The 25,897-nt window shown below is 42.2% G+C and overlaps 1 protein-coding gene and 1 non-coding gene across 12 annotated transcripts in view; both read right to left on the reverse strand.

The window, feature by feature from the left end:
- Positions 1–25,423, reverse strand: part of GABPB1 (GA binding protein transcription factor subunit beta 1) — a 77,225-nt gene extending 51,802 nt beyond the window's left edge. For 4 of the 11 annotated variants that reach the window (XM_028850504.2, XM_028850503.2, XM_028850501.2 and 1 more), the window contains exon 1: positions 24,939–25,217. In XM_028850504.2, the coding sequence (XP_028706337.1) occupies positions 24,939–24,962 (24 nt within the window). In that variant the 5' untranslated portion in view covers positions 24,963–25,217. 11 annotated transcript variants of the gene reach the window in all.
- Positions 17,123–17,225, reverse strand: LOC114679742 (U6 spliceosomal RNA). Its single transcript, XR_003731855.1, has one exon. It is a non-coding gene; the product is annotated as a U6 spliceosomal RNA (small nuclear RNA).
- Positions 25,424–25,897: the final 474 nt, after the last annotated feature.

Raw genomic sequence — 25,897 nt, forward strand, 5'->3', positions numbered from 1 at the left:
ACATAAACAAATTTGCATATTCTCATATTCTTATTCTCCACACTTCCACTCTACCTTTTTTTTTTTTTCCTCAAGGCAGGCTCTCATTCTGTCACCCAGGCTGGAATGCAGTGGTGTGATCATGGCTCACTGCAGCCTCGACCTCTCAGATTCAGGTGATCCTCCCACCTCAGCCTCCCAAGTAGCTGGGACTACAGGCACGCATCACCACACCTGACTAATTCTAATTTTTGGAGAGATGAGGTTTTGACATGTTGCCCAGGCTGGTCTCAAACTCCGGGGCTCAAGCAATCCTCCCGCCTCAGCCTCCCAAACTGCTGGGATTACAGGTATGAATCACCACGCCTAGCCACCATTCCCTACTTCTCACACCAAAGGAACATACTAAACACATTGTTCTGTATTTTGCTTTTTTCCTCCATTTAATATGTATCCTGGAAAATACTGCATAGAGATTTTTCTCATTCTGTTTTACAGCTGCATAGTACTTGGCTATGTGAAAACACCATCACAAACTTTTTTTTTTTTTTTTTTGAGGCAGAGTCTCACTCTGTCGCCCAGGCTGGAGTGCAGTGTGCGATCTTGGCTCACTGCAAGCTCCACCTCCTGGGTTCACGCCATTCTCCTGCCTCAGCCTCCCGAGTAGCTGGGACTACAGGAGCCTGCCACCTCGCCCAGCTAATTTTTTGTATTTTTAGTAGAGATAGGGTTTCACCGTGTTAGCCAGGATGGTCTCGATCTCCTGACCTCGTGATCCGCCCACCTCGGCCTCCCAAAGTGCTGGGATTACAAGCGTGAGCCACCGCGCCCGGCCCATCACAAACTTTTTAATTTAAAAAAAAAAAAACTAGTTATCTCTTACTCTAGCAATCACAAGATCTTACCTTGCAATTTGAGTCCCTCTGTCAACTGCCTCACACATTTACTTCATCCATTTTTCTCTTAATATAGGGCCCTGACAGTCATCTGATTTTAAACAATTCTCCTTCCTCATCCCATACACACTTACCTTATTCCAGACCCAATGTCCCCTCATGCGATTTTCCCACTTCAGAATGGTTACATTCTTTCTCTCCAAATTCTATACTTCACAGCCCATTTTTAAATGATCTTTTCTCCAACAAAACTTTGAGTTCTTAAATTTCCTCAGCAATTTATAGCATAATCTATATACTTCTCCTTCATTCAACAAACGTTTACTGAGCATATGAAGAGCAAGGAGCTTATGTTCTGGGATAAGAACTTCACAATAAAGAAGTAAATAAATAGTAGTAGTAGTAGTGGTTGTGACAGTGATAAATGGAATGAAGAAAAAGTAAGGCAGAGTAAGAAACAGAGTACTAGATTAGGGATAGGGAATTGCCATTCTGGAGAAAGTGATTATGAAAGGCCTCTCTGAGGTGACAACTGAGTAGAAACAGGAATGAAAGGGAAAAGCAAACCAAGGGAGGATCCAAAGAAAGCATCATGATGCACAAGTCATTCTCTTGGTTGCTTAGCATCAAAACACCTTCTTGTCCTTGGGGAATTCCCTTCCATATGCATCTTGAAAGAAGGCAGAAACCTCTGTCTACTACCGACTATTTGCCTTCCTTGCTTCCCATATGGCAAGGGTACAGTTGTATGACCTCCACTCCACAAGAGAAGCATCTGTGCTGGACCTTAATGTAGAAGATAGTGCATTAAAAAAGCAGAGAGTATGTAGAACCCTTTGTGGTAAACATGGCAGCAGATTCCAATGACAGTAGTGGTAGCAACTTCTTCCTGTGATAAATTCCTTTTCTGTTCAATTAACCAGAGATTATTTGACTGCTTAGAACTAAGAATTCTGGCTGACCCTGGTGATTCAGGGAAATGGAACAGCAAATGTAAGGGCCCTGAGCTACAGTGAAGAAGTATAACAGCAAATGCAATCGTAGAAATACGAATGGGCTGGATCACATAAAGCCTTATAGGCACTAGTAAAGAGTAAATTTTATTGAGATTACTACCAAGTTGTCAGAAAGTTTTAAACAGGAGAGTGTTGTGATGTGATTTACATTGCTAAGAGACTACTCTTGTCATCATATGGTTAATACATAGTGGAAAGCAAGAACTGAAGCAAGCGTACTAGTTAGAAAATTATTCCAGGCAAGAGCTGCTGGCACCTCAGGCCTGGATGATACCTGTGTGGTTATTAGACAATTTACCTTTAATTACTATATATTTAAGTTAAATCTAACATCATATTTTGTGCTTTCCATTTGTCCCCTGTTCAGTTTTCGGTTGTTTTGTTTTGAAATAGAGTCTCGCTCTGTCGCCCAGGCTAGAGTGCAGTGGCATGATCTTGGCTCACTGCAACCTCCACCTCCTGGGTTCAAGCAATTCTCTTGCCTCAGTCTCCCAAGTAGCTGGGATTACAGGCATGCACCACCACGCTCAGCTAATTTTTGTATTTTTACTAGAGACAGGGTTTCACCACGTTGATCATGCTGGTCTCGAACTCCTGACCTCAAGCAATCCACCTGCCTCGGCCTCCCAAAGTGCTGGGATTATGCCCACCCCCTGTCCAGTTTCCTTTCTCTCCTTTGTTGCTGCTGCCTTCTTTTACCTCAATTCTTTTTTAACGTTCTATTTATTTCCTCTACTGATCTGGAAGTTACACTCTCTGTTTCTGTTCTTTTACTGGTTTTCTAGAAATTATACCATGCAGTAAAGTCTAATCAAAATCTTTATTCTCTCTTTTCCCAAAAAATCTATAGCTTTTAAAAGACATAAGCAACACATCAACCAAATACAATATGTAAACCCTGTTTGGATTCCAGTTTGAAAAAACCAAATATAATTTTTTAAATAATTTTTTTAGATAATTGGGAAAATATGAATACTGTCTAAGTATGTAATGCTAAGAGTTATTATTAATTTTTTTCTGTATATGATACTGGTATTATACTTTAAGCCCATACCTTTTATGAGCTAAGAACAATATATTTATGGGTTAAATAATGTGATTGTTATGACTTACTTTAAAATACTTGGGATATATATAAAAACACTTTAGTCATCAATTCATAATGGTTGAAGGTGGGTAATAAATACATAAGGATTCATTATACTCTTCTCTTTTACATATTTAAAATTTTCCATAACAAAGAGTTTTTAATTACTATCCTTCTAGGTAAGACAAGAACCTTAAATCCTAGACTCTATCTATCCTACTTGTTATTCCCTTGTGTTTATCCATTAGATATTTTTACTATGTTTAATGCAATCCATATTCATTTTCATTCTCTAAATATGTATCATTTTCTTTACCTTTCATTTACTCTTCATACATTTCATTTTGTGATTTGGGATCAATTTCATTCTGTCCTAAGTATATCCTTTAAAAACGTACTGTCCAATATGGTGCATGTGGCTATTTAATAAAAATTAAGTAAAACTAAAAATTCAGTTTATTGGTTACACTAGTCATATTTCAAGTACTCAATAGCCCTATGTAGCTTGTGACTACAATATTGCACAGCACAGACAAAGAACATTTCCAGGCCAAATGTGGTGGCTCACACCTATAATCCCAGCACTTTCTAGGACTGAGGTGGGAGAATCACCTGAGCACAGGAATTTGAGCCTGAGCAACATAGCAAGACCTCGTCTCTACAAATAATTTTAAAAATTAGCCAGGTCGAGGTAATGTGCATCTGTGATCCCAGCTACTCAGGAGGCTGAGGTAGGAGGATCACCTGAGTGATCACATTATTATCACATTATCACATTACTTAATCCATAAATATATTGTTTTTAGCTCAGTGAGCCATGATTGCACCACACTCCAGCCTGGGTGACAGAGTGAGATCCTGTCTCAAGAAAAAAATAAGTAACATTCCCCTTTCCACAGAAACTTCTATTGAACAGTGCTGCTTTAAACAATCTTTCACAGGTGAGATGTTGATGACAAGTTGTTTTTATCTGAAAATACCCTTATTTTACCATCATTCTTTAAATATATTTTCACTGGGCATAAAATTCTAGATTGACAGGTAGTTTTCATTTCACATAGCAGACATCTCGCTGTCTGCTGATTTCCACTGTTGCTGTTGAAAAGTCATCCTGCCAGGCACGGTGGCTCACGTCTGTAATCCCAATACTTCGGGAGGCTGAGGCAGGTGGATCACCTGAGGTCAGGAGTTCGAGACCAGCCTGGCCAATATAGTGAAACCCTGTCTCTACTAAAAATACAAAAAATTAGCTGCGTGTGGTTGTGGGCGCCTGTAATTTCAGCTACTAGGGAGGCTGAAGCAGGAGAATTGCTTGAACCCGGAAGGCAGAGGTTGCAGTGAGCCAAGATTGCGCCATTGCACTCCAGCCTGGGCAACAAGAGCGAAACTCCATCTCAAAAAAAAAGAAAAAAGAAAGAAAAGAAAAGTCATCTATTACTCTAATTCTTGCTCTTTTGATGGTTTTCTCTTTCTCCAGCTACTTTTGGCTTTCTGTGACTTTATTACAATGTGTTTAGGTGTGGACTTATTATTATCCTAATTAGGATTCACTGGAATTCTTGCATCCTGGTTTGGTATTTTTCCTTGGTTCTGGAAAATATGAGCCATCATCTCTTCAAATGTCCCATTCTGTCTTCCTTTCCTTCTGGAATTCCAATTAAGACTCTCTCACTCTATCCCCATGTCTTACACTGTCTTCTATAATTCCCATCTTTTTGCCTCTAGCCATCATCTATGCTACATTCTGGATAATTTTATCTAATCTATATTCCAGTTCGATAATTTTTCTGATGTGTCCAATCTGCTGCAAATTGAGTCATTAGGTTTTTAATTCAGTTACTTTATCTTTTTTTTTTTGACAGGGTCTTATTCTGTCACCTAGGTTGGAGTAAAGTGGTACCATCTTGGCTCACTAAAGCCTTGACTTCCTGGGCTCAAGCAATCCTCCCATGTCAGCCTCCTGAGCAGCTGGGACTACAGGCACATGCCGCTATACCCAGCTAATTTTTTTGTATTTTCTGTACAGACAAGGTTTCACCATGTTGCCCAGGCTGGCCTCAAACTCCTAATCAGTTATTTTTTATTCTAAAAGTTCTATTTGTTTTTTTCAAAACTATGATGCCACTTAAAAAAATAAATCATTTCCTATTCCCTATTCTCAAATTTGTCACTTATTTCTGTAAACACAGTAAACTTGGTTGTTTCATTACATATCTTTTAATTCTATTACATCGTGCCTATGAAAATCTTTTTCTGCTGTCTGTTGTTTCTACTGGTTCATGCCTATGGTTCCTTGTCTCTTTGTATGTCTAGTTATCTTTTGACTATGGGCTGATTACTGTCCTTAAAAAACTGTGGGGAGGCCTAAGATGAAGGAAGGAGCCTTCTATTAGAGAACATTTGCATTTGCTTCTGACAAGCACCTGGAGTCAGGAACCAACCTAAATTAAGTATGGCTTACGGTTCCCTTTCCCACCTATGCTATGGGCGCAGCTTTGTAAAGACTTTTGTTTGCTTGTTTCCTTTCTCTTTTTTCCTCCTGCTCTGCTCAGTGCCTACACAACTTGTCTTGATATTTGATTGAGAGGTAGGTGATGAAAGGTGATGAAAAGGGGTTAGTTCTGGTTCATCCTTACCTCTCAGCTATAGATATATGGAGCCCAAGCCTAATCAGGCAAGAATACCTCATAAGCCTTTACATGTCCACATGTTGGGTGGGCTCTGCATCTTAATTTCTGTCCACCTCACCCCATAAGACTGATGAACAGAAATCTAAATTTCTTGATATTGGCAAACATATTGAAGGCAAAAGTGGCTTCAGTTCACCAGATAGTCTGTTAACTTCTTGCTTTAGGCTTTCTTCCAGAATTTGGCTTAACAGATTCCCCAGTTCTTCAAAGCTATTAAGGCAATGTTCTATGTATTTTATCCAACATTCTCAATTGTCTTCAAAAAGAAGACTGGTCGGCCGGGAGCAGTGGCTCACACCTGGAATCCCAGCATTTTGGGAGGCCAAGGCGGGTGGATCATGAGGTCAGGAGTTCAAGACCAGCCTGGCCAACATGGTGTAACCCCATCTCTATTAAAAATACAAAATTAGCCAGGCATAGTGGCATGCACCTGTAATCCTAGCTACTGGGGAGGGTGAGGTAGGAGAATCACTTGAACCCAAGAGGACAGGTTGCAGCGAGCCAAGATCACGCTGCTGCACTCCAGCCTGGGCGATAGAGCAAGACTCCGACTCAAAAAACAAAAAAAGAAGAAGATTGGTCTAATTTAGGCCACTATTATCCAGAAACCAGACATATTTGGAAGTGACCTTCCTGATGTACAGCTTGACCCTTGAACAACATAGGTTTGAATTGCACAGTTCACGCATACATTTTTTTTAATATATTAGAAAATTATTTTGAGGCTGGACACGGTGGCTCACGCCTGTAATCCCAGCACTTTGGCAGGCCAAGGCAGGTGGATCACCTGAGGTCAGGAGCTTGAGACCAGTGTGGCCAACATGACAAAAACCCAATTTTATTAAAATAATACAAAACTTAGCCGGGCATGGTGGCAGGCACCTGCAATCCCAGCTACTCAGGAGGCTGAGGCAGGGAGAACTGCTTGAACCCAGGAGAAGGAGGTTGCAGTAAGCCAAGATCACACTACTGCACTCCAGCCTGGGCAATAGAGTGAGACTCCGTCTCAACAACAACAACAAAAAATTATTTTGAGATCTTTGACAATTAAAAAAAACTCACAAGCCTAGGCACAGTGTCTCACACCTGTAATCCCAGCACTTCAGGAAGGTGAGGCAGGCAGATTGCTTAAGCCCAGGAGTTCAAGATCAGACCAGGCAACATAGTGAGACTCCATCTCTACAAAAAAAATTTTTAATTTTTTAATTAGCCAGGCATGGTGGCATGCAGCTGTGGTCCCAGCTACTCAGGAGGCTGAAGAAGGAGGATCATTTGAGCCCAGGAGGTCAAAGTTACAGTGAGCCATGTTCATGCCACTGCACTCCATCCTGGGCAACAGAACAAGACACTGTCTCAAAAACAAAACTCACCAACTGCATATTTAAAAACTTAAGAAAAAGGTGTCAAGAATGCATAAAATATATATAGATTTTGGTCTATTTTATGGTTTACTACAATTAAATATACACAAATCTATTATAAAAAGTTAAATATAGCCAGGCATGGTGGTACATGACTGAGAGGATGAGGCAGGGGGATTTCCTGAGCTCAGGAGCACCAAGCCAGTCAGCCACAGTGGTGTGTGCTTGCAGTCCCAGCTACTCAGGAAGCTGAAGTGGGAGGATCACTGGAGCCCAAGAGATTGAGGCTGCAGTGGGCCATGATCACACCACTGCACTCCAGCCTGGACAAAAGAGACCTTGTCTCAAGAAGAAAAAATTACTTTTATATACACACACACACACACACACACACACACACACACACGAAGAGGTCAGAGCCCATCCAAAACTCTAGCCCAGCCCAATCCAGCATTTCTCAATTTGTGATTCCCAAAGCTCCAGACTTCAGTACCAAGAAGGGCAGTGGCTAAAGAGGTAAGCACAGGTTGGAGGTGGCAGAACGTTTCAGACCCTTTTCACTCTCACATAAACAAGACCATCTCCACCTGTTATGAGATTCTATAATATTATTTGTAATTTTAAAGCATTTTTTGAAAGACTAAGCCAGCAATAAAAGAATCTTAAAAAGTAAACTTTTACTAGTAAACTATTTTATCTTCAGACATAAATGGTTAAAAGTTTTGAATCTCAAGCAAAAATTACTGGCTGAGTGCAGTGGTTCACACCTGTAGTAGTCCCAGCACTTTGGGAGGCTGAGGCAAGCAGATCACTTGAGCTCAGGAGTTCAAGAACAGCCTGGACAACATGAAGAAATTTCGTCTCCACCAAAAAATACAAAAAACAGCCAGGTGTGGTGATGCAAGCATGTGGGCCCAGCTACTCGGGAGGCTGAAGTGAGAGGATCACCAGAGTCCAAGTAGAGGACTGCAGTGAGCTGAGATTGCTCCACTGCACTCCAGCCTGAGTGTTAGAGACAGATCCCGTCTCAATTAAAAAAGAAAACAAAGAATTACTTAGTTCTTTTTCATTACTATTCCATACCCAAATCCTTACTAACAAAAATCCAGAAAAAAACTACATTTATTTGCAAGTCCTACAAGTGTGTGCTTTATCTGTGCTCCTCTGTTACTTAATTTTAGACTCTAGCCAAATAAAACTCAGGTAAAAGTAGTATGGATATATTAGAACCTCAAAAATCAGATTCTGAAATATAATTCACTCAAAAAAAATTTAAACTCTAAATTATATACCAAAAGCTTGTTTTTGTTTTTTGTTTTTTGAGACAAAGTCTCGCTCTGTGGCCCAGGATGGAATGTAGTGGTGTGATCTTGGCTCACTGCAACCTCTGCCTCCCGGGTTCAAGTGATTCTCCTGCCTCAGCCTCCCAAGTAGCTGGGATTACAGGCGCGTGCCACCAAGCCCGGCTAATTTTTGTATTTTTAGTAGAGATGGGGTTTCACCATGTTGGTCACGCTGGTCTCTAACTCCTGACCTCAAGCGATCCAACCACCTCGGCCTCTCAAAGTGCTGGGATTACAGGTGTGAGCCACCACACCCGACAAAGAGCTTGTTTTAAGTAGCACCCAACATGTTATGACTCCTTGTCTCCATTAGGTTAAATCTCTTTGTCTTATATACAGTTACTCCCAAAGGTACTACATAAAAAAATATTTCTGTGCTGTTATAAACTTCCCTAAACTTCAAAGAGATTTATTTTTCTTTCAGAGTTCTGTCTCCCAGGCTGGAGTATAGCAGTGCAATGTTGGCTCACCACAACCTATACCTCCTGGGCTCGAGGGATCCTCCCACCTCAGCCTCCTGAGTAGCTGGGACTACAGGCACACACCACCATGCCCAGCTAATTTTTTTCATTTTTTGTAGAGACAGGGCTTCACCATGTTACACAGGCTGGTGTTGAACTCCTGGGCTCAAGTGATCCACCCACCTTGGCCTACCAAAGTGCTGGGATTACAGGCATGAGTCACCACACCTGGCCTAAACTTCAGTTTTAAATATTACAGCATAAGCTCATCTACCATGATGACTTCCTTATTCATATATATTTTTGTTTCTTTGAATTTCAGATATCAAAAGATGTCATTAAATTGGAACCATAGGCCAGACACGGTGGCTCATGTCTCACTTTGGGAGGCCAAGGCAGGCAGATCACCTGAGATCTGGAGTTCGAGACCAAACTAGCAAACATGGTGAAACCCCATCTCTACTAAAAACACGAGAATTAACCAGCAGCTGGGTGCGGTGGCTCCTACCTGTAATCCCAGCACTTTGGGAGGCCAAGGCGAGCAGATCACCTGAGGTCAGGAATTCGAGACCAGCCTGGCCAACATGGTGAAACCCTGTCTCTACTAAAAATACAAAATTAGCCAGGCATGGTGGTGTGTGCCTGTAGTCCCAGTTACTCGGGAGGCTGAGGCGGGAGCATTGCTTGAGCCTGGTAAGCAGAGGTTGCAGTGAGCCAAGATCGTACTGCTGCACTCCAGTCTGGGCAACAAAGTGATACTCCGTCTCAAAAAACAAACAAACAGGCCGGGCGCGGTGGCTCACGCCTGTAATCCCAGCACTTTGGGAGGCCGAGACGGGCGGATCACGAGGTCAGGAGATCGAGACCATCCTGGCTAACACGGTGAAACCCCGTCTCTACTAAAAAATACAAAAAACTAGCCGGGCGAGGTGGCGGGCACCTATAGTCCCAGCTACTCGGGAGGCTGAGGCAGGAGAATGGCGTGAACCCGGGAGGCGGAGCTTGCAGTGAGCTGAGATCCGGCCACTGCACTCCAGCCTGGGCGACAGAGCGAGACTCCGTCTCAAAAAAACAAACAAACAAACAAACAAATAAATAACCCGTAATTAACCAGGGCATGGTGGCAGGCACCTGTAATCCCAGTTACTTGGTAGACTGAGGCAGGAGAATCACTTGAACCTGGGAGGCAGAGGTTGCAGTAAGTCAAGATTGTGCCACTGCACTCCAGCTTGGGCAACAGAGTAAGACTCCATCTTGGAAAAAAAAAATAAAGCTTCTTGAAACCATGTTAATAAATTAAGCTCTTACTTTCCACCTAAGCTATATATTTATCAGATATACATTCTCTATTTCTCTATCTACATTCTACCTGTGTTTATCAGTGTCCCTATTATGATAGAATTAGTCATAATTTTCTAAAAATTAACCCAGAATATGTCCATGGATAAAGAATATTTATTGATGACTACTTAACATTCATGTTTAAGATAAGCTCAAAAGTTCCATATCTAAAGTACATAAATTATACCAACACTAAACTAAAAAGTAGTAAGGGTTTGTCAGTTAGCATGTCCAGAACTTCCCAGGCACATGCCAAAACCTAATCTTCCTTCTGCATTACCTGATAATATTAACAGCCTCTTTACTTCCCAATTTAGAAATCTGGGAGCTATCTTCAACTCTTCCCTCTCCCTCATCTTCTACATACAGCTGGTCTCAATGTTTGTGTCCCCACAAAATTAACATGTTGAAACCCTAACCCCAAGGTGATGGTATTAGTAGATGGGGACTTCGAGTGATGATTAGGTCATGAGGGCAAACCTTATCATTCCATTCATAATTTCATGGATGGAATTACTGCCAGATAACTGCTTTGTCCCTTTACCATATGAGGGCACAGCAAGGTGGCTCCATCAGTAAAGCAGGAAATGGACCCTCACCAGCCACGGAATCTGCCACCACCTTGATCTTGAACTTCCCAGCCTCCAGAACTGTGAGAAATAAATTTCTATTGTTTATAAGTCACTAGTTTATATTTTTGTTACAGTACCACAAATGGACTAAGACAGTTGGTCGTCAAGTTCTATAAAGTCTACTTCACATCTTTTTCTTTTTTTAATAGGCAATACTTTCATATAGCTCAAAAGCCCAAACACAGAAATGTATACATTGAAAATTCTCAGCGGAAATATTTACACTACTCACTGCTCCTCCTCGGCCCAGCCTGGACCCACAACTCCAACAAGTAATCACCTTTACTAGTTTCATGAGTATCCTTCCAGCATTTCTATAATCACCAGAAAAATAAATAAATAACATTACCACATAACACTGTTCCCCACTTGCTTTTCCTGTTTAACACATCCCAGAGATCTTTTCCTATTAGTTCACAGAGAGAACTTCCTCGTTTTTTTATACAGCTGCACAGTATGCTATTACTGCGTTTTAACATGCATTTCTCAAACTACTAATGAGACCGTGCATCCTTATCAAATGTTTGTTGGCCACTATGTTTCCTCTTCAGAAACTGCCTATTCATATTCTTTACCTATTTTATCGTTTCATTCTCCTTGTAGGAGTGCAATATGTATATTTCTGGTTTATTACATATGTTGCATACTCCTCTCAGTCTGTTTTAAATTTGTATATTCTTTTTTTCTTTAAAATTTGTATATTCTAAATGTTAATGTTGTCATAAAGTTTTAAATTGTGGTTTGGTCAAATGTATCAAAATACCTTTCCAAAATGAATGTAGATGTAATTATGCATTCCAATCACCCATAGAATACAGTGGCACTGAACTATATGTATATTTAACTTGAAAATGATTTAGGCCAGGTGTGGTGGCTCACGTCTGTAATCCCAGCACTTTGGGAGGCCAGGGCGGGCAGATCACCTGAGGTCGGGAGTTCGACACCAGCCTGACCAACATGGAGAAACCCCGTCTCTGCTAAAAGAACAAAATTAGCCGGGCATGGTGGCGCATGCCTGTAATCCCAGCTACCCCGGGAGGCTGAGGCAGAAGAATCACTTGAACCTGGGAGGTGGAGGTTGCAGTGAGCCGAGATCGCGCCACTGCACTCCAGCCTGGGCAACAAGAGCGAAATTCTGTCTCAAAAAAAAAAAACAAAAAAGAAGATTTAAACATTTGGCTACTCACCATTCTATTTAATAAACATAAGTCCCAGCATGAGCCTGAAATATGAATCTATTTCCTCAGTAGGTCTCAGTTCTTCAAATGCATCTTATGGAATGAATAGATAAGTTAACGTTTCATACGATTTTATTTTGTACAACATAGCCCATAAATGTAAGCCATCTTCCTCTAGGGCACAATTGAGGAAACGGTGATATATTTCATCACTAGAGGAAAAACTGGCTGTTTGGGAATTATCGAGAGATGGTATCTTACTTCCCATATGGCAACTTCCTACAAGTTAATTCTGACTATACAGTATTTTCCCCTAATATGCATAATCAGTAAGTGGTAACTTCAAAGCATCTCAGACCTTCAAGGATATGACCTGTGCCTCACTGCAGCCTCTTCACTCAACATTTCCCCCTTGGATTTATATTTTAATATAGAGTTATCTACAATACCCTCATGTGCTATTCTCTCTCACGATTCTAATCCTTTATATGTTATCCTGCCTAAGAAGTCGTTCCCTCCCAAACTTACCTAAGTAGTTCTATTCTCCCTCCAAACCCAGTTCAGACATTACCTCGTCCAATAAGTTTCCCTTGACCTTCTCAGCAAAATGAATTAATCACTTCTTTATTCTCTCATTGTGGCCTTAACACACTTCCATTATTAAATAGATTCCATCACATTACAAATGATTTATTTACAAGCTTTCCTCTCTCATAAACCTTAGGAATTCAGATAGGGATTTATCTTTTTTTTTTTTTTTTAACCCTTATAGGAGTAAAGGCTAATAGTTTATCTTATTCTTACGTGTATTTTAGTATCTAGCAGCTTCTAATACACCACTCAACAGATGTTTGCCAAATTAAACAAGTCCTTTCTATTCAGCATTATTATAAACACTGTAAGCCTACAAACACACAAATTGAAGGTAAGATCTTTAACCAAAAATATTTCACAAACTGAAAAAATGTGTGGATTATAACAAAAGTAGTTTGTAGTTCAGTGTTTTGTTTAAGCGGGTATAGATACCATAGATCAGTGCTCTTCAAACTGTTAGTCATGACCTATTAACAGACTGTGAAATCACTTTAGTGGGTTAAAGCCAATGTTTTTGAAAATATCAGCATATATCAAATGTAGTTATCTCACACACACACACACATGCACACAGTAACATAAATAGACAATTACCATATAAGATGTATTTTTTATTGGAAGTCAGAATAAACAATCATCTGAGAGCTACTTCCATAGTTGATAGGTTCCAAGGTTTATATTAACAAATTGTAGCAGTCAAGGAAGGCCTCTTCAATGAAGGACTTAACATCTGAAGCATAACCTGTCTCCCCACCATTTCTTCTCAGCTCCTCTCTCATTCTCCCCCTTAGTTACTGTGCTCTAGCCACAAAAGTCTTAACAATTCTTTGAACAAGGCAAATGTGTTCGCACTTTAGGGTCTAGCACATGTTGGTTCCGTTGCCTAGAAAACTCTTCACTTAGATTTAACCGCATGGCTTGCTCCTGCACTCCAGGATGCCCAGGGAGTAGCTTTCGCAGACCACCTAAGATAGCTACCACATCTCACCAATCTATCCCCTTACCTCCTTTTTTTTTTTTTTTTTTTTTTTTTTTTTAAGATGGGAGTCTCCCTCTGTCGCCAGGCTGGAGATGCAGTGGCGCCATCTCAGTTCACTGTAACCTCCGCCTCCCAGGTTCAAGCAATTCTCCCGCCTCAGCCTCCCGAGTGGCTGGGACTACAGGCACACACCACCACGCCCAGCTAGTTTTTGTATTTTTAGTAGAGATGGGGTTTCACCATGTTGGCCAGGATGGTCTTGATCTCCTGACCTTGTGATCTGCCCGCCTTGACCTCCCAAAATGCTGGGATTATAGGCATGAGCCACCGCACCTGGCCTCCCCTTACCTACTTTTATTCCTTTTCATTTTACTCATTACCACCTAATATCACATATTTATTTACTATGAGTCCCTCCCCACAAACGTCAGCTCCAAGAAAACAGGGACTTTGTCTTCGTTTTGTTCATTACTCTAACACCAGAGATTAGAACAGTGCCGGCCGCAGGGCAAACATCCCTGAGTAGGCTCTGACAGGCAAGGAAAAGGAAGAATGCACGGAGTTGTGCTTAAGCAAGGTATATTACAGAGGAAACCCCAGCTTAATAATGTTAAACAGTAAGGAATAAGGCTGAAAAAGAATATAAAAAGGTTGGAAAGTCAGAAGTAGAATTTGGACTTTATCTTGTAAACAACTGGGAGCCATTCAAATTTTTGAGCAAATGGTGACCCTTTCAAACATTTATTCAGCACAGGTTCAATTCACTTTGTTTGACAGAATAGACAGTGCAAAGGTCAACAGCACATGTTCTCCCCTTAGGCTTATATGTTTAGCAATGGGTTCAAAAATTTTTCAGGAAAATCATTCTGGCAGCCATATGCAAAACGGATTCAAGGAAGGAAAAATCTAAAGTTTAAAGGAAGTAAATAATAGGCAAAAAGAAGAAAGCAAAAGTATGCATCGCAGACTACTTCAAGATTTAAGTATGACAAAATTAAGAGAAATGCTGAAAGCAGGTGGGAGGCTGAATAATAATAAATCTAAAAGTGATGGAAATTCCTTGAGTTTTCCAACAGAAATATCCAGTAAACTATTAGAGCAATAAACATGGATGGGACACACATTTGGGAGCCATCAGCATATAAAACATCTGAGAGGGGAATAGATAATCAAGTACTGATGAGACTAACAGTGCTAAGAGGCTCATGAAACAACAAAGAAAACAGAAAAGCAGTAGTCAGAAGGGAAAACCAGGATGACAAATTTAACACAAAGGGCAAGGAAAGAACATTAAGAAGCCTCGGTGGAAATAGTAACACATATATACTAGCTGAAGAGAGTCAGGATGAAGCCGTTATTATTGACAAAAAAGATGTCCTCTGAAGCAACAATCTGAATTATGATATTCCAAAACTGCGTAATTTAGGAAAGAAACAGTAAAAGAACTCAGGAGTTGAATAGCCTGGACAACACAGTGAGACTTTGTCTCTACCAGAAAAATACAAAAATTAGCCAGGCATGGTGGTACATGCCTGCAGTCCCAGCTACTCAGGAAACTGAGGTAGGAGGATCACCTGAGCCGAGGGAGGTCAAGGCTGCAGTGAGCTGCAATTGTACTCCAGCCTGGGCAACACAGTGTGACCTTGTCTCAAAAAAAAAAGTAAGAACTCAGGGCAACAACGGTAAGTCAATTCTTAAAATTTTTGAAAATAAAGAAGAGAAACGCAGCAGATAGAACAGTAGCAGCAGTTCATCAAAATTGATTCTTTTTCCTCCCAAAGTACAGAAGTCTGTACATATTTTAAGATAGCAAAGAAAAAACATTGCAAATAATGATCAAGGCCAGGCGCAGTGGCTCACGCCTGTAATCCCAGCACTTTGGGAGGCCAAGGCAGGCAGATCACAAGGTCAGGAGATCGAGACCATCTGGCTAACACAGTGAAACCCCGTCTCTACTAAAAATAGAAAAAAACAGCCGGGCGTGGTGGCACGCGCCTGTAGTCCCAGCTACTCGGGAGGCTGAGGCAGGAGAATCGCTTGAATCCAGTAGGCAGAGGTTGCAGTGAGCCGAGATTGTGCCACTGCACTCCAGCCTGGGCAACAGAGTAAGACTCCGTCTCAAAAAAAAAAAAAAAAAAAATCAAAGTGACCAGAGAGGTAGTTAACTGTGGCAGCAGGATTCTTCTTCTATTCAATTTACAAAATAAGATGAAAGAACAGTGATCTGTCATGGTTACAATGAAAAAAAAATGTGCAAGCTTGTATCCTGTTTTCCTTTTTCACTTAAATAGAAGTAAATGGCATCTATTAAGAGTTAAAGAGGAAGAAGGAATATAAGACAACAGAAAAATGCAATTAATAAGATGATTGCCAAGAAGTAGGAAGGGCCTATTTGGAATTGTTCAGCATAAATTTATAGTGGCCAAGAAATCTTCATAATTACTCACCTTCCTCCACAAATATGCTGTGACCTGTGAGGGAAAACAGAAGAAATCGATGGTGGAAAAATCTGACAATATGCGTCCAGTAAAATATAAAATAAGTGACCGATGTCAAAGTGCAGACTGTATCTAGTGCGTACAGGAGTAAGTTAAATGTCTTAGACTGGGTTGCTGTAACAAAATACCATGAACTGGGTAGCTTACTAAACAACAGAAAATGATTTTCTTGTGTTTTTTTTTTTTGTAGAGATGGGGTCTATGTTGCCGAGGCTGGTCTCAAGCAATCCTCCCACCTCAGCCTCCTAAAAGTGCCAGGATTACAGGTATGAACCACCACACCCAGCCCAGAAAACCATTTTTAATAGTTCTGGAGGCTGAGAAGTCCAAGATAAGGCACTGGCAGATTCAGTATCTGGTAAGGGCCAGCTTCTAGACAGCAGTCTTTTTGCTGTAACCTCATGTGGAAGAAAGAGCTAACAAGCTGTCTGGAGTCTCCTTTTTTTTTTTTTTTTTTTTTTGAGACAGAGTCTCATTCTGTCACCCAGGCTGGAGAGCAGTGGCGCGATCTCTGCTCACCGCAACCTCCACTGCCCAGGTTCAAGCGATTCTCCTGCCTCAGCCTCCCGAGTAGCTGGGATTACAGGCGCCTACCACCGCGCCCAGCTAATTTTTGTATTTTTAGTAGAGATGGGGTTTCACCATCTTGGCCAGACTGGTCTTGTACTCCTGACCTCCTGATCTACCCACCTCAGCCTCCTAAAGTGCTGGGATTATAAGCATGAGCTACTGCATCCAGCCTGGAGTCTATTTTTTAAGAGCACTAATCCCACTTGTGAGGGCTCTACCCACCTGAGCTAATCACCTCCCAAAGGCCCCACCTCCTAATGCCATCATCTTGGAGGTTAAGATTTCAACATGAATTATGGGGAGACACAAGTATTTAGACCATAGCACTAAGGGAGAGAAACTGAGGGTCTCTATGAATGGAACAAGTAAAGGAACATAGGAAGAATAATCACATCGGCAAAGACACAGAGTTCACACAAGCCATTCAGGGCGTAAAGGAAATTTTTAGATCATTCACTTACCACACACATTTTTTTAATTTTTTATCATTAAAAAGAATAAACATGGAACACATCACAAATTTATGTGTCATCCTTGTGCAGGGACCATGCTAATCTTCTCTGCATCGTTCCAATTTTAGTATATTTGCTGCTGAAACAAGCACTAGACTACTAATTATTTTTTCCTCTGTTTGGATACATGGGAAGTGCTGTGGACATAAAGGATTCCAGGAGTCAGAAGGGGCTATACATCCAAAACCGTTATCATAATGAGAAGAATGGACCTAATTCCAAAGTTCAGTTCTGTCATTTTAAAACCACCTCAGTCTCTACATGCACAGAATGGGTGTGTTAAAGACAGGTATCATACTGGCATCTACCCACCTCCTTTAAAGAATCATTACTATAGGCTGGGCGCAGTGGCTTATGCCTGTAATCTCAGCACTTTGGGAGGCCAAGGCGGGCAGATCACTTGAGGTCAGAAGTTCGAGACCAGCCTAGCCAACATGGCTAAACCCCGTCTCTACTAAATATAAAAAAGTTAGCTAGGTGTGGTGGCAGGCACCTGTAACTGCAGCTATGTGGGAGAATCACTTGAACTCAGGAGGCAGAGGTTACAGTGAACCAAGATCACGCCACTGCACTCCAGCCTGGGTGACAGAATGAAACTCCATCTCACAAAAAAAAAAAGAATCACTACTATAGTAAACCACCATAGTAAAAGTATCTTATCCCTCAAGTGTAATGAGACATAAACAAGCTAATTGGGTTATAGGAATGCTCAAGCCTCATTCAGAAAAAAAAGATTCTATATTATATAATATAATCACAGCATTAGTGGGTTTAAAATATTCTTTTTTTTTTTTTTTTTTTTTTTTTTTTTGAGACGGAGTCTCGCTCTGTCGCCCAGGCTGGAGTGCAGTGGCGCGATCTCGGCTCACTGCAAGCTCCGCCTCCTGGGTTTACGCCATTCTCCTGCCTCAGCCTCCTGAGTAGCTGGGACTACAGGCGCCCGCCACCGCGCCCGGCTAATTTTTTGTATTTTTAGTAGAGACGGGGTTTCACCGTGGTCTCGATCTCCTGACCTTGTGATCCGCCCGCCTCGGCCTCCCAAAGTGCTGGGATTACAGGCGTGAGCCACCGCGCCCGGCCAAATATTCTTAAAAATAGAATCACAGTCAGGACCAACAAGAGTAGTTTTTTAAAGTTTCAGTTTTTTTTTGTTTTTTCTCTTGAGACAGAATCTTGCTCTGTCACCCAGGCTGCAGTACAGTGGTGCAACCTCGGCTCACTACAACCTCCACCTCCCAGGCTAAAGGGTTGCTCCCGCCTCGGCCTCCCGAGTAGCTGTGACACAAGCGCACGCCACCATGTCTGGCTAATTTTTGTATTTTTAGTAGAGACGGCGTTTCACCATATTGGCCAGGCTGGTCTTGAACTCCTGACCTCAACTGATCCACCCGCCTCAGCCTCCCAAGGTGCGGGAATTACAGACATGAGACAATGCGCCCAGCCATTTTTTTTTTATTTTAAACTGCGAAACTTTTAGGCTGGGCACAGTGGCTCACACCTGTAATCACTGCACTTTGGGAGGCCAAGGCAGGCAGATCACAAGGTCAAGAGATCAAGACCATCCCGGCCAACATGGTGAAACCACATTTCTACTAAAAATGCAAAAATTTGCTGGGCGTGGTGGCGCACGCCTGTAGTCCCAGCTACTCGGGAGGCTGAGGCAGGAGAATCACTTGAACCCAGGAGGTGGAGACTGCAGTGAGCTAAGATCATGCCACTGCACTCCTGCCTGGTGACAGAGACTCCATCTCAAAAAAAAAAAAATTAAAAAAAAAAATCATAGTATCAGTGTGCTCAGTATTTTTTTAATCAAAGGAGATGGAAGTGGACATTTTCCATTATTTCATTTTAATTGACTTTAATTTACCATGCACTATAAAACTATATAATGCCATGAAAAGATGTTTTAATATTATCAAAATTAGTATTTTATAGGTTCCTTATCTGCAATTCCAAAAATCCAAAAAACTTCTGAAACCCAAAATAACTCATCTTGTGGTAAACCTTACCCAAACTGATATGAAGCTATTTACAGTCTTTATCCTATTTAGTGAAAACATTGATACATTTTGCTGCAGAAACAGTAACATTTTTGAAGGGGGATACTGCACTGGACTCTATTGGAAGGCTATACATTACTACCTTGCCCTTATCAAAAAAAATTCCTAATTCCATAACCTATTAGACTCTAAGAGTTTGAATGGTGGACTGTGATCCTATAATTGCTAACATTTATTGAGCTATTAACTATGTGTCAGATACTGTTCACTTTATATGAAATAACTCATTTAATCTTTCCAATCATCATGAGCTAAGTATTATAATAATCCCCATTTTACAAAGAAGGAAACTGAGACATGGAGAGATTAAGTAAACTGCCTAAAATCACACAGCTAGAGTGTGACTAACTGGGATGACACTGGGATGAATATTTAAAACATTACACATAAGAGTAACAAAACACAAGAAAATGGGATAATTGATTATGCTAGGTGCTAGGAATCAGTGATATGTTTCTCTACTCAATTGATATTACTTCCAGAATAAGGAATCAAACAAAAAATTACAAAACACTACATGCATTTACAAATTCTCATTTATGTACAATTTCTACAAACTTGCTTAAAATGCAGAGTATAAAACCCAAATTTCTCAGCTTATGTAACATATTTATTTTTTATTGAAAAATAACATCTTAATATCTTAATTACAACACATGATAATTTATAGTCATTGTAGAAGTTAGAAAATTTGGATAAGCAAAAAAAAAAAATCACCTATAAAACTACACTCAGAAATAACCATTTAACAATTTGGCACGTATCCTCCCAAACATCAATATATTTTGGGTTTTTTTACCAAATGGAATCATGTTTTTAAATCTTACTTTTTCTCACATATACCAAGACATCCTTTCATGTATTTATATTATTCTATCATTATTTTCATGGCTGAGAAGGCAGTACCCCACTGTATGGATGGACCCTAACAATCACTGTGAAACATTTAGGTTTACAGTTTTACCATATAATGATCAATAGTACTGGTTCTAGAGTCACAGTGGTTGGATTCAAGTCCTGGCCCTAAAACTTAAGTAACTCAGGTATCTTGAGCAAGCAACCTCATTTCTCTATGCCTGTTTTCTCTTCTGAAAAACAGAAATAGTACTACCCACTCCATATGATTACCGTGGGGGTCAAAGGCATTAACACACAGCTTGTATAACCAACAACACTGCAATTGGTATGCTCACAGCTAAATATTCACACACACCTTTACTACACCAAAAAAAAATTCTTTAAAGGGAATTTCCATGTCAGAAAGTATGCCCATTTTTAAGGCTTCTGAATCTGCCAAATTACAGTGTGGTTTACAGTCCTTCATTAAATAGCCTTCTCACTTAATACTCATTTCTCTTTATCAAAAAAGGCAAAAACTATTATCCAGTTAAGTTAACCAGCTTGTTTCACTGAATTAGTTTTTTGTTCTTCCACCTATAAACCTTGGCATATTTAATAAAACCTCAAAGTTTATAGGTAACTTGAAGACACCTAGCCCAAATTCTCCTTCAGCACGATTCCTCTACTCTAGAATCCTCAATCTGTCAGTGAAAAGGAACAGCCTACCACCCAAAACAACTCATTCTATTTTCACAGTTTTGAGGAAATTCCTCTTGAAATAGAGCAGAAATCTGTTTCTTTTAAACTTCTACCCACTGACCCTAGTTCCTTCTGGTCAAATCTGATCCTTCTGTGTGACAGAACACCAAATCCTTAAAGGTGGCTGTTACTTCTTAAAAGAAGCTCCTCTTCTTTAGGTCAAATATCCAATTTTTTCAACTTTTTCTCATTTCCATTTCTCTCATGATCAAGGTCCTCGTTTATTCTCTACAGATAAGTGATTTTGACACTTTGATGTCTACCACCTTGGAAATGAGAAAAATAAAGGTCCGTTCCTACCCTATGTTAAGTTTGGGCCTCTGTGTGGTTTCTTATTAGCTCTCCAGATTATTCTGATAAAGTCTGAGAATGAATACAAGGTCTCACTTATGATAGTATGCTACCCAAAAAGCCAACTCAATACCCCACGTATAATATAACTAGTACAAAGTAAAGTGGGGCTAACACCTTGCTCTTTCAATACGCTGTTCTACCATCTTCAGAATTACTCTCCAACAGGTTTGGTGGCTGACGCCTGTAATCCCAACACGTGGGAGGCCAAGGTGGGAGGATCACTTGAGTCCAGAAGTTTGAGACCAGCTTGGGCAACATAGTGAGACCTCGTCTCTACAAAAAAATTTAAAAATTAGCCGGACACGTTGGGAGGTACCTGTAGTCCCAGCTACTCAGGAGGCTGAGGCAGAGGCAGCATCGCTTGAGCCTGAAAGGTGGAGCTTGCAGTGAAGTATAACTGCACCACTGCACTAAGCCTGGGTAACAGAGAAAGCAAGACCCTGTCAAAGAAAGAAAAGGTTCAGAGGGGAACACAGGGAGGGAAGAAGGGAGAGAAGGAGGGAAGGAAGGGAGGGAGGGAGGGAGGGAGGGAAGGAAGGAGGGAGACAGACAGACAGACAGAGAGACAGAGGAAGGTGCACTAGCCCACCAACAACCGAACTGACAGCTGATTGCACCAAAGCATCTTCTCTGTATAGAGCACTGTGATGTCAACACTGAGAAAAAACACAGGCCCTAATACTGATCTCATCTAGTGCTAGATTTACCTTCTAGAAAGCATGATGGAACAAACATCTTCAGAAAACTATAATACTAATTATAGCTATACCAAAGTAGGCACATCAGGCTATAGAAACATTGTGATTACTAGCTGGAAATCCTACTAGTTGTGGGGGAGGAGAGGGGAGGGGAAGGATGACACTAAGGAAACTAAGTTGCTCTGAACTTCGAGATTTTGTGTGGGTTTGTTTTTTAACGTTTGCAAAGTCAGAAGAGATGAAGGCCATCAGAGAGTTCATCTGAACTCAGGCTACCTGCAAACAGAGACTGGGTAACCACCTCAAGCACCCTCAAAAATAAATTCATGATGCAAAACTTCATGTAATTTCTGAATTCCTCATGACATGTGAACTTTACCCGTTACTATTTCTAACAAGGTAACGAAGGGCAAAGGAAAAACAAAACAAAACAAAACATCCATGGTACAGGAGATGTGGTCCATTATAATGACACAATGTTAGAGGAAAAAACAAACTAAAACCAAGCATACTTTTTTTTTTTTGAGACGGAGCAGAGTTTCGCTCTTGTTGCCCAAGCTGGATTGCAATGGCGCTATCTCGGCTCATTGCAACCTCCATCTCTCTGGCTCAAGCGATTCTCCTGCCTCAGCCTCCCAAGTAGCTAGGATTACAGGCGCACGCCACCGCACCCGGCTAATTTTTTGTACTTTTAGTAGAAATGGGGCTTCACCGTGTTAGCCAGGCTGGTCTCAAACTCTTGACCTCAGGTGATCGGCCCGCCTCCGCCTCCCCAAGTGCTGGGATTGCAGGCGTGAGCCACTGTGCCTGGCCAAACCAAGTAAACTTAACCAAGATCCAATCTATTTTCATTTAAACAGCAAACATTAAAAATACACCTGGTATTTTCTAACAATTACACCAAGAATGACCAGATGCTTCCTGTTGATGGAACAGTAGAGAACTACAGACTGACAGATTCAGACTAGAGTTCACAGTAACAACTAGAAACAAACTTAGCTTCCTTTCAAAACCATTAAAGTATGGCCTTAAATTTTTACCCATTAATCAGTTAGGTATAATTGTCTCCCAACCTAGAAAACCCAGAATGATTCAAAGAGACAAAGAACTCTAAGGATACGTATCTGCGAACTATTCGTTTCACCAAAGGACTCACTGCAGAACTAGTTTTCCGTAGAATCTGCACCTCCTATAGTTTTCAGCATGTTTCATTTTTAAAATAACATTTACACACCAGTGTTAATAGCATATGTAATGTGGAATTCACGTGTTACTTGTGTAAATCATTGTACGTACTAGAATTAAATTTTTTAATCACTTAAGAATATTTTCAAATGTTCCTGAGTCTCCAAGATCATAGGAAGATTATGCAGTCATTATTTGTGATTTTGTTTAGGTACCTAAATTCCAACTTTTAAAAAAAGCTGGAGCCCGGTAAAAAAAAGTATGGGAATCAATCTTATTCGTCTTGTTAAAATGTGTCTTGCATAACATCCTGATTTGACTTGTATGGTGAAAGCACGGTAAGAATGACACATTTCTGTTTTTTGGTATTAAAAAAAAAAAAAAAGTATGAGTGTACAGTGGAGTGTTCCAGAGGTTTACATGGTGTGCTAACCACAACAGTGACGTAGTTTTGAGAATCTTCTATTAAACCAGGCATTAAAAAGATTTGCAAAAATGCAAGATGTTACTCTTAACAAATCATCTATGTTAACATGTAATGGATGTATTTTTTGTTTTTGGGAAAAAAAAAACCCGGGAGAAAAAAAAAAGCCATCTTTAGTTTCCTCAAAGTCTGACCCTGAAAATGGAAGTATCAAAGCTGATGGTTTATACGTCAGTGAGAAAAAAATTTAAACCAAGCTGGGTGGGTCTTTACATGAGATAAACTATCTACAAGAATGTCTGACCACTAACTTCTGCATAATAAATGAGAGTCGATCTTTTCATTCTGGGATGGCAATGTACTTTACAAGGACCATTTACAGCCTACATCAAACCTTTTTCTAGATAAAAAACGTACTTCAGTAACTTGCCTGAATTGAAAGAGCAAAACAGTCCGGAGAGAAAACTTAAAATGTTTCCACATTATCAAGCCCCCTTCAGAAGTACTGTGGTCTCGGCCCCTCCTTTGAACAGATGTCCGCTCGCCACAGTCCAATCAGGTTTAAAGCAAGTGTATTTGTACTGAAAACAAGCTTCAAGTGGGAAGACACACACAAAGCAGGCCTGTATCATTCCTTTGGTTTCAGTTTTCACGATGCACCCTTGAGGCTAGGCACGCTGATTCAACACACTTGGAGAGCTTCACCGAAACACACTAAATACACACTGATGAACTGTGCCCTGGCAGAGATGACCTGGCAAAATTCTCAACTTTTTCCCTGAGGCCGTGCACCCGCGGGTCTCGGCGGCGAAGTCTTTCGGGCAGAAGTCCCAAGCCTTCAAAACGGCAGGCTTCTCCCCCTCAGGACTCCAGTCCCCGCGGCCAAGGCTGTCGCTGCGGGGGCTCCGCGCGGGACTGGCCAGGCTCTCCCGTTAACCCTGTCTGGGCCGGCCGATCCCGCCGCGGCCCGAGCGCCTCTCGGCCCCGCAGCACAGGGCGCCCAGGACCCGCCGCCCCCGCCGCCCGTTCCCCTCTCCGGAGAGCCCAGCGGGGCCGTCAAGCTGCCCAGACAAAGGGTACCGCGGCGCCAGAGGCCGGGCCCGGCCGCGCCTGCCTTCCTCCTCCCGCCCACTGCCAACCTCCAGTCGCCCGCAGAACCTCCGCTGCCTCGGCGCGACCCCATCGCCACCCCGGGGCTGCCGCTCGGGACCGGCCCGCCGGGCAGCCGCGAGGAGGCCGCCGCACGCCAGGGCCGAGGAGGGGGCGGCGGCCGCCACCATGTCTGCCCGCCCCTCCCAGAAGCGGGGTGCCCAGCGGACAAAGCGCAGCGGCGGCGCAGGCGGAGCGGGCGCCCAGGCCGACCCCGCCGACCCCCGCGGAATAAGCGGGGCCAGGAGCCCCGGAAACCCGGCGCCTTAATGCAATAAACAGGAAATCGCGGGGATGATCTGGGTTCCGGGGGAAGTGGAATTATTTTTTACCAGCGAAGAGATCAACTTCCACATCCGGTGGTAACAGGGCCCTACACAGACCCGCACTGACCTGGAAAAGCTTCGGGAGCGGCGACGGGAAGGCAGCAGGAGGTGGTGCGGGGACCCGAGGCGCCTCGTACCCGGCCGGGCTGACGCGGCCCCGCTACACACAAAGCGCTCCAGCAGCACAGGGCGCTATTTTCCGAAAATGCCGCGTCTGGTCGGCGCCCAAAATCCCCACCGAAAAGTCCCCCGTGCTGCGCGCGGAGGGACACATGGTGTGCGAGTGAGTCAAGCTCCCAGCATCCCTCCCGGACCCGGCCCTCGTCAGCTGCTCGCCCGAGGATTTTCCGCCTCTGCACTCATCGGCAGATCCCGCTCCTACCCACTCCCTGACTCTGTTCCCACGGGGAGAGAGGGGAAAGAGAGTCTGATTTTTTAACGAAAGGGATGAAAGTATGCCATTTCTAGCGCTTCAGCCACACAAAGAAAGCGGCGGAATGATCCGCTCTCGGCGACCGCAAGTCCCGGCCCACCCGGCGCCTGCGCGGCAGCGGGGGTGGGAGCTGCGGCCGGCCATGTGCGCGGCGGAGAGGCTGGGTGGCCGCGGAGCCTTCCCGCCTGTTTCTGCGGTGGGTAGTAGTTTGGGAACTAATGTTCTGTGCTAACCTTCGTGTCTCTGTGACATGACCGTTTAAAGACGGAGAGTGCGGAATCTTTGGACTTTAAGCTTGACAACTGAGCGGCCTAGCAGAATCCTGGGAGACGCAAGGACAGGAGGCTAGGATTTACCTTTTAAGTGTCCCTAGATTCAACTAGTCAAACTGGGACGGGAGACGCTGTGAAGGTACCAGGGAAGGAACGAGTGAGGTTCCTTTTCCACTTTTGCATAAACTCAACGGTCAGATTCATGACGAAGATGTACATATTTCTGTAGATTTTTTTCCCGAGCATTCTAATGATGCCTC

The sequence above is a fragment of the Macaca mulatta genome, chromosome 7 (genome assembly GCF_049350105.2).
Source record: "Macaca mulatta isolate MMU2019108-1 chromosome 7, T2T-MMU8v2.0, whole genome shotgun sequence".
Lineage (NCBI taxonomy): Eukaryota > Metazoa > Chordata > Mammalia > Primates > Cercopithecidae > Macaca > Macaca mulatta.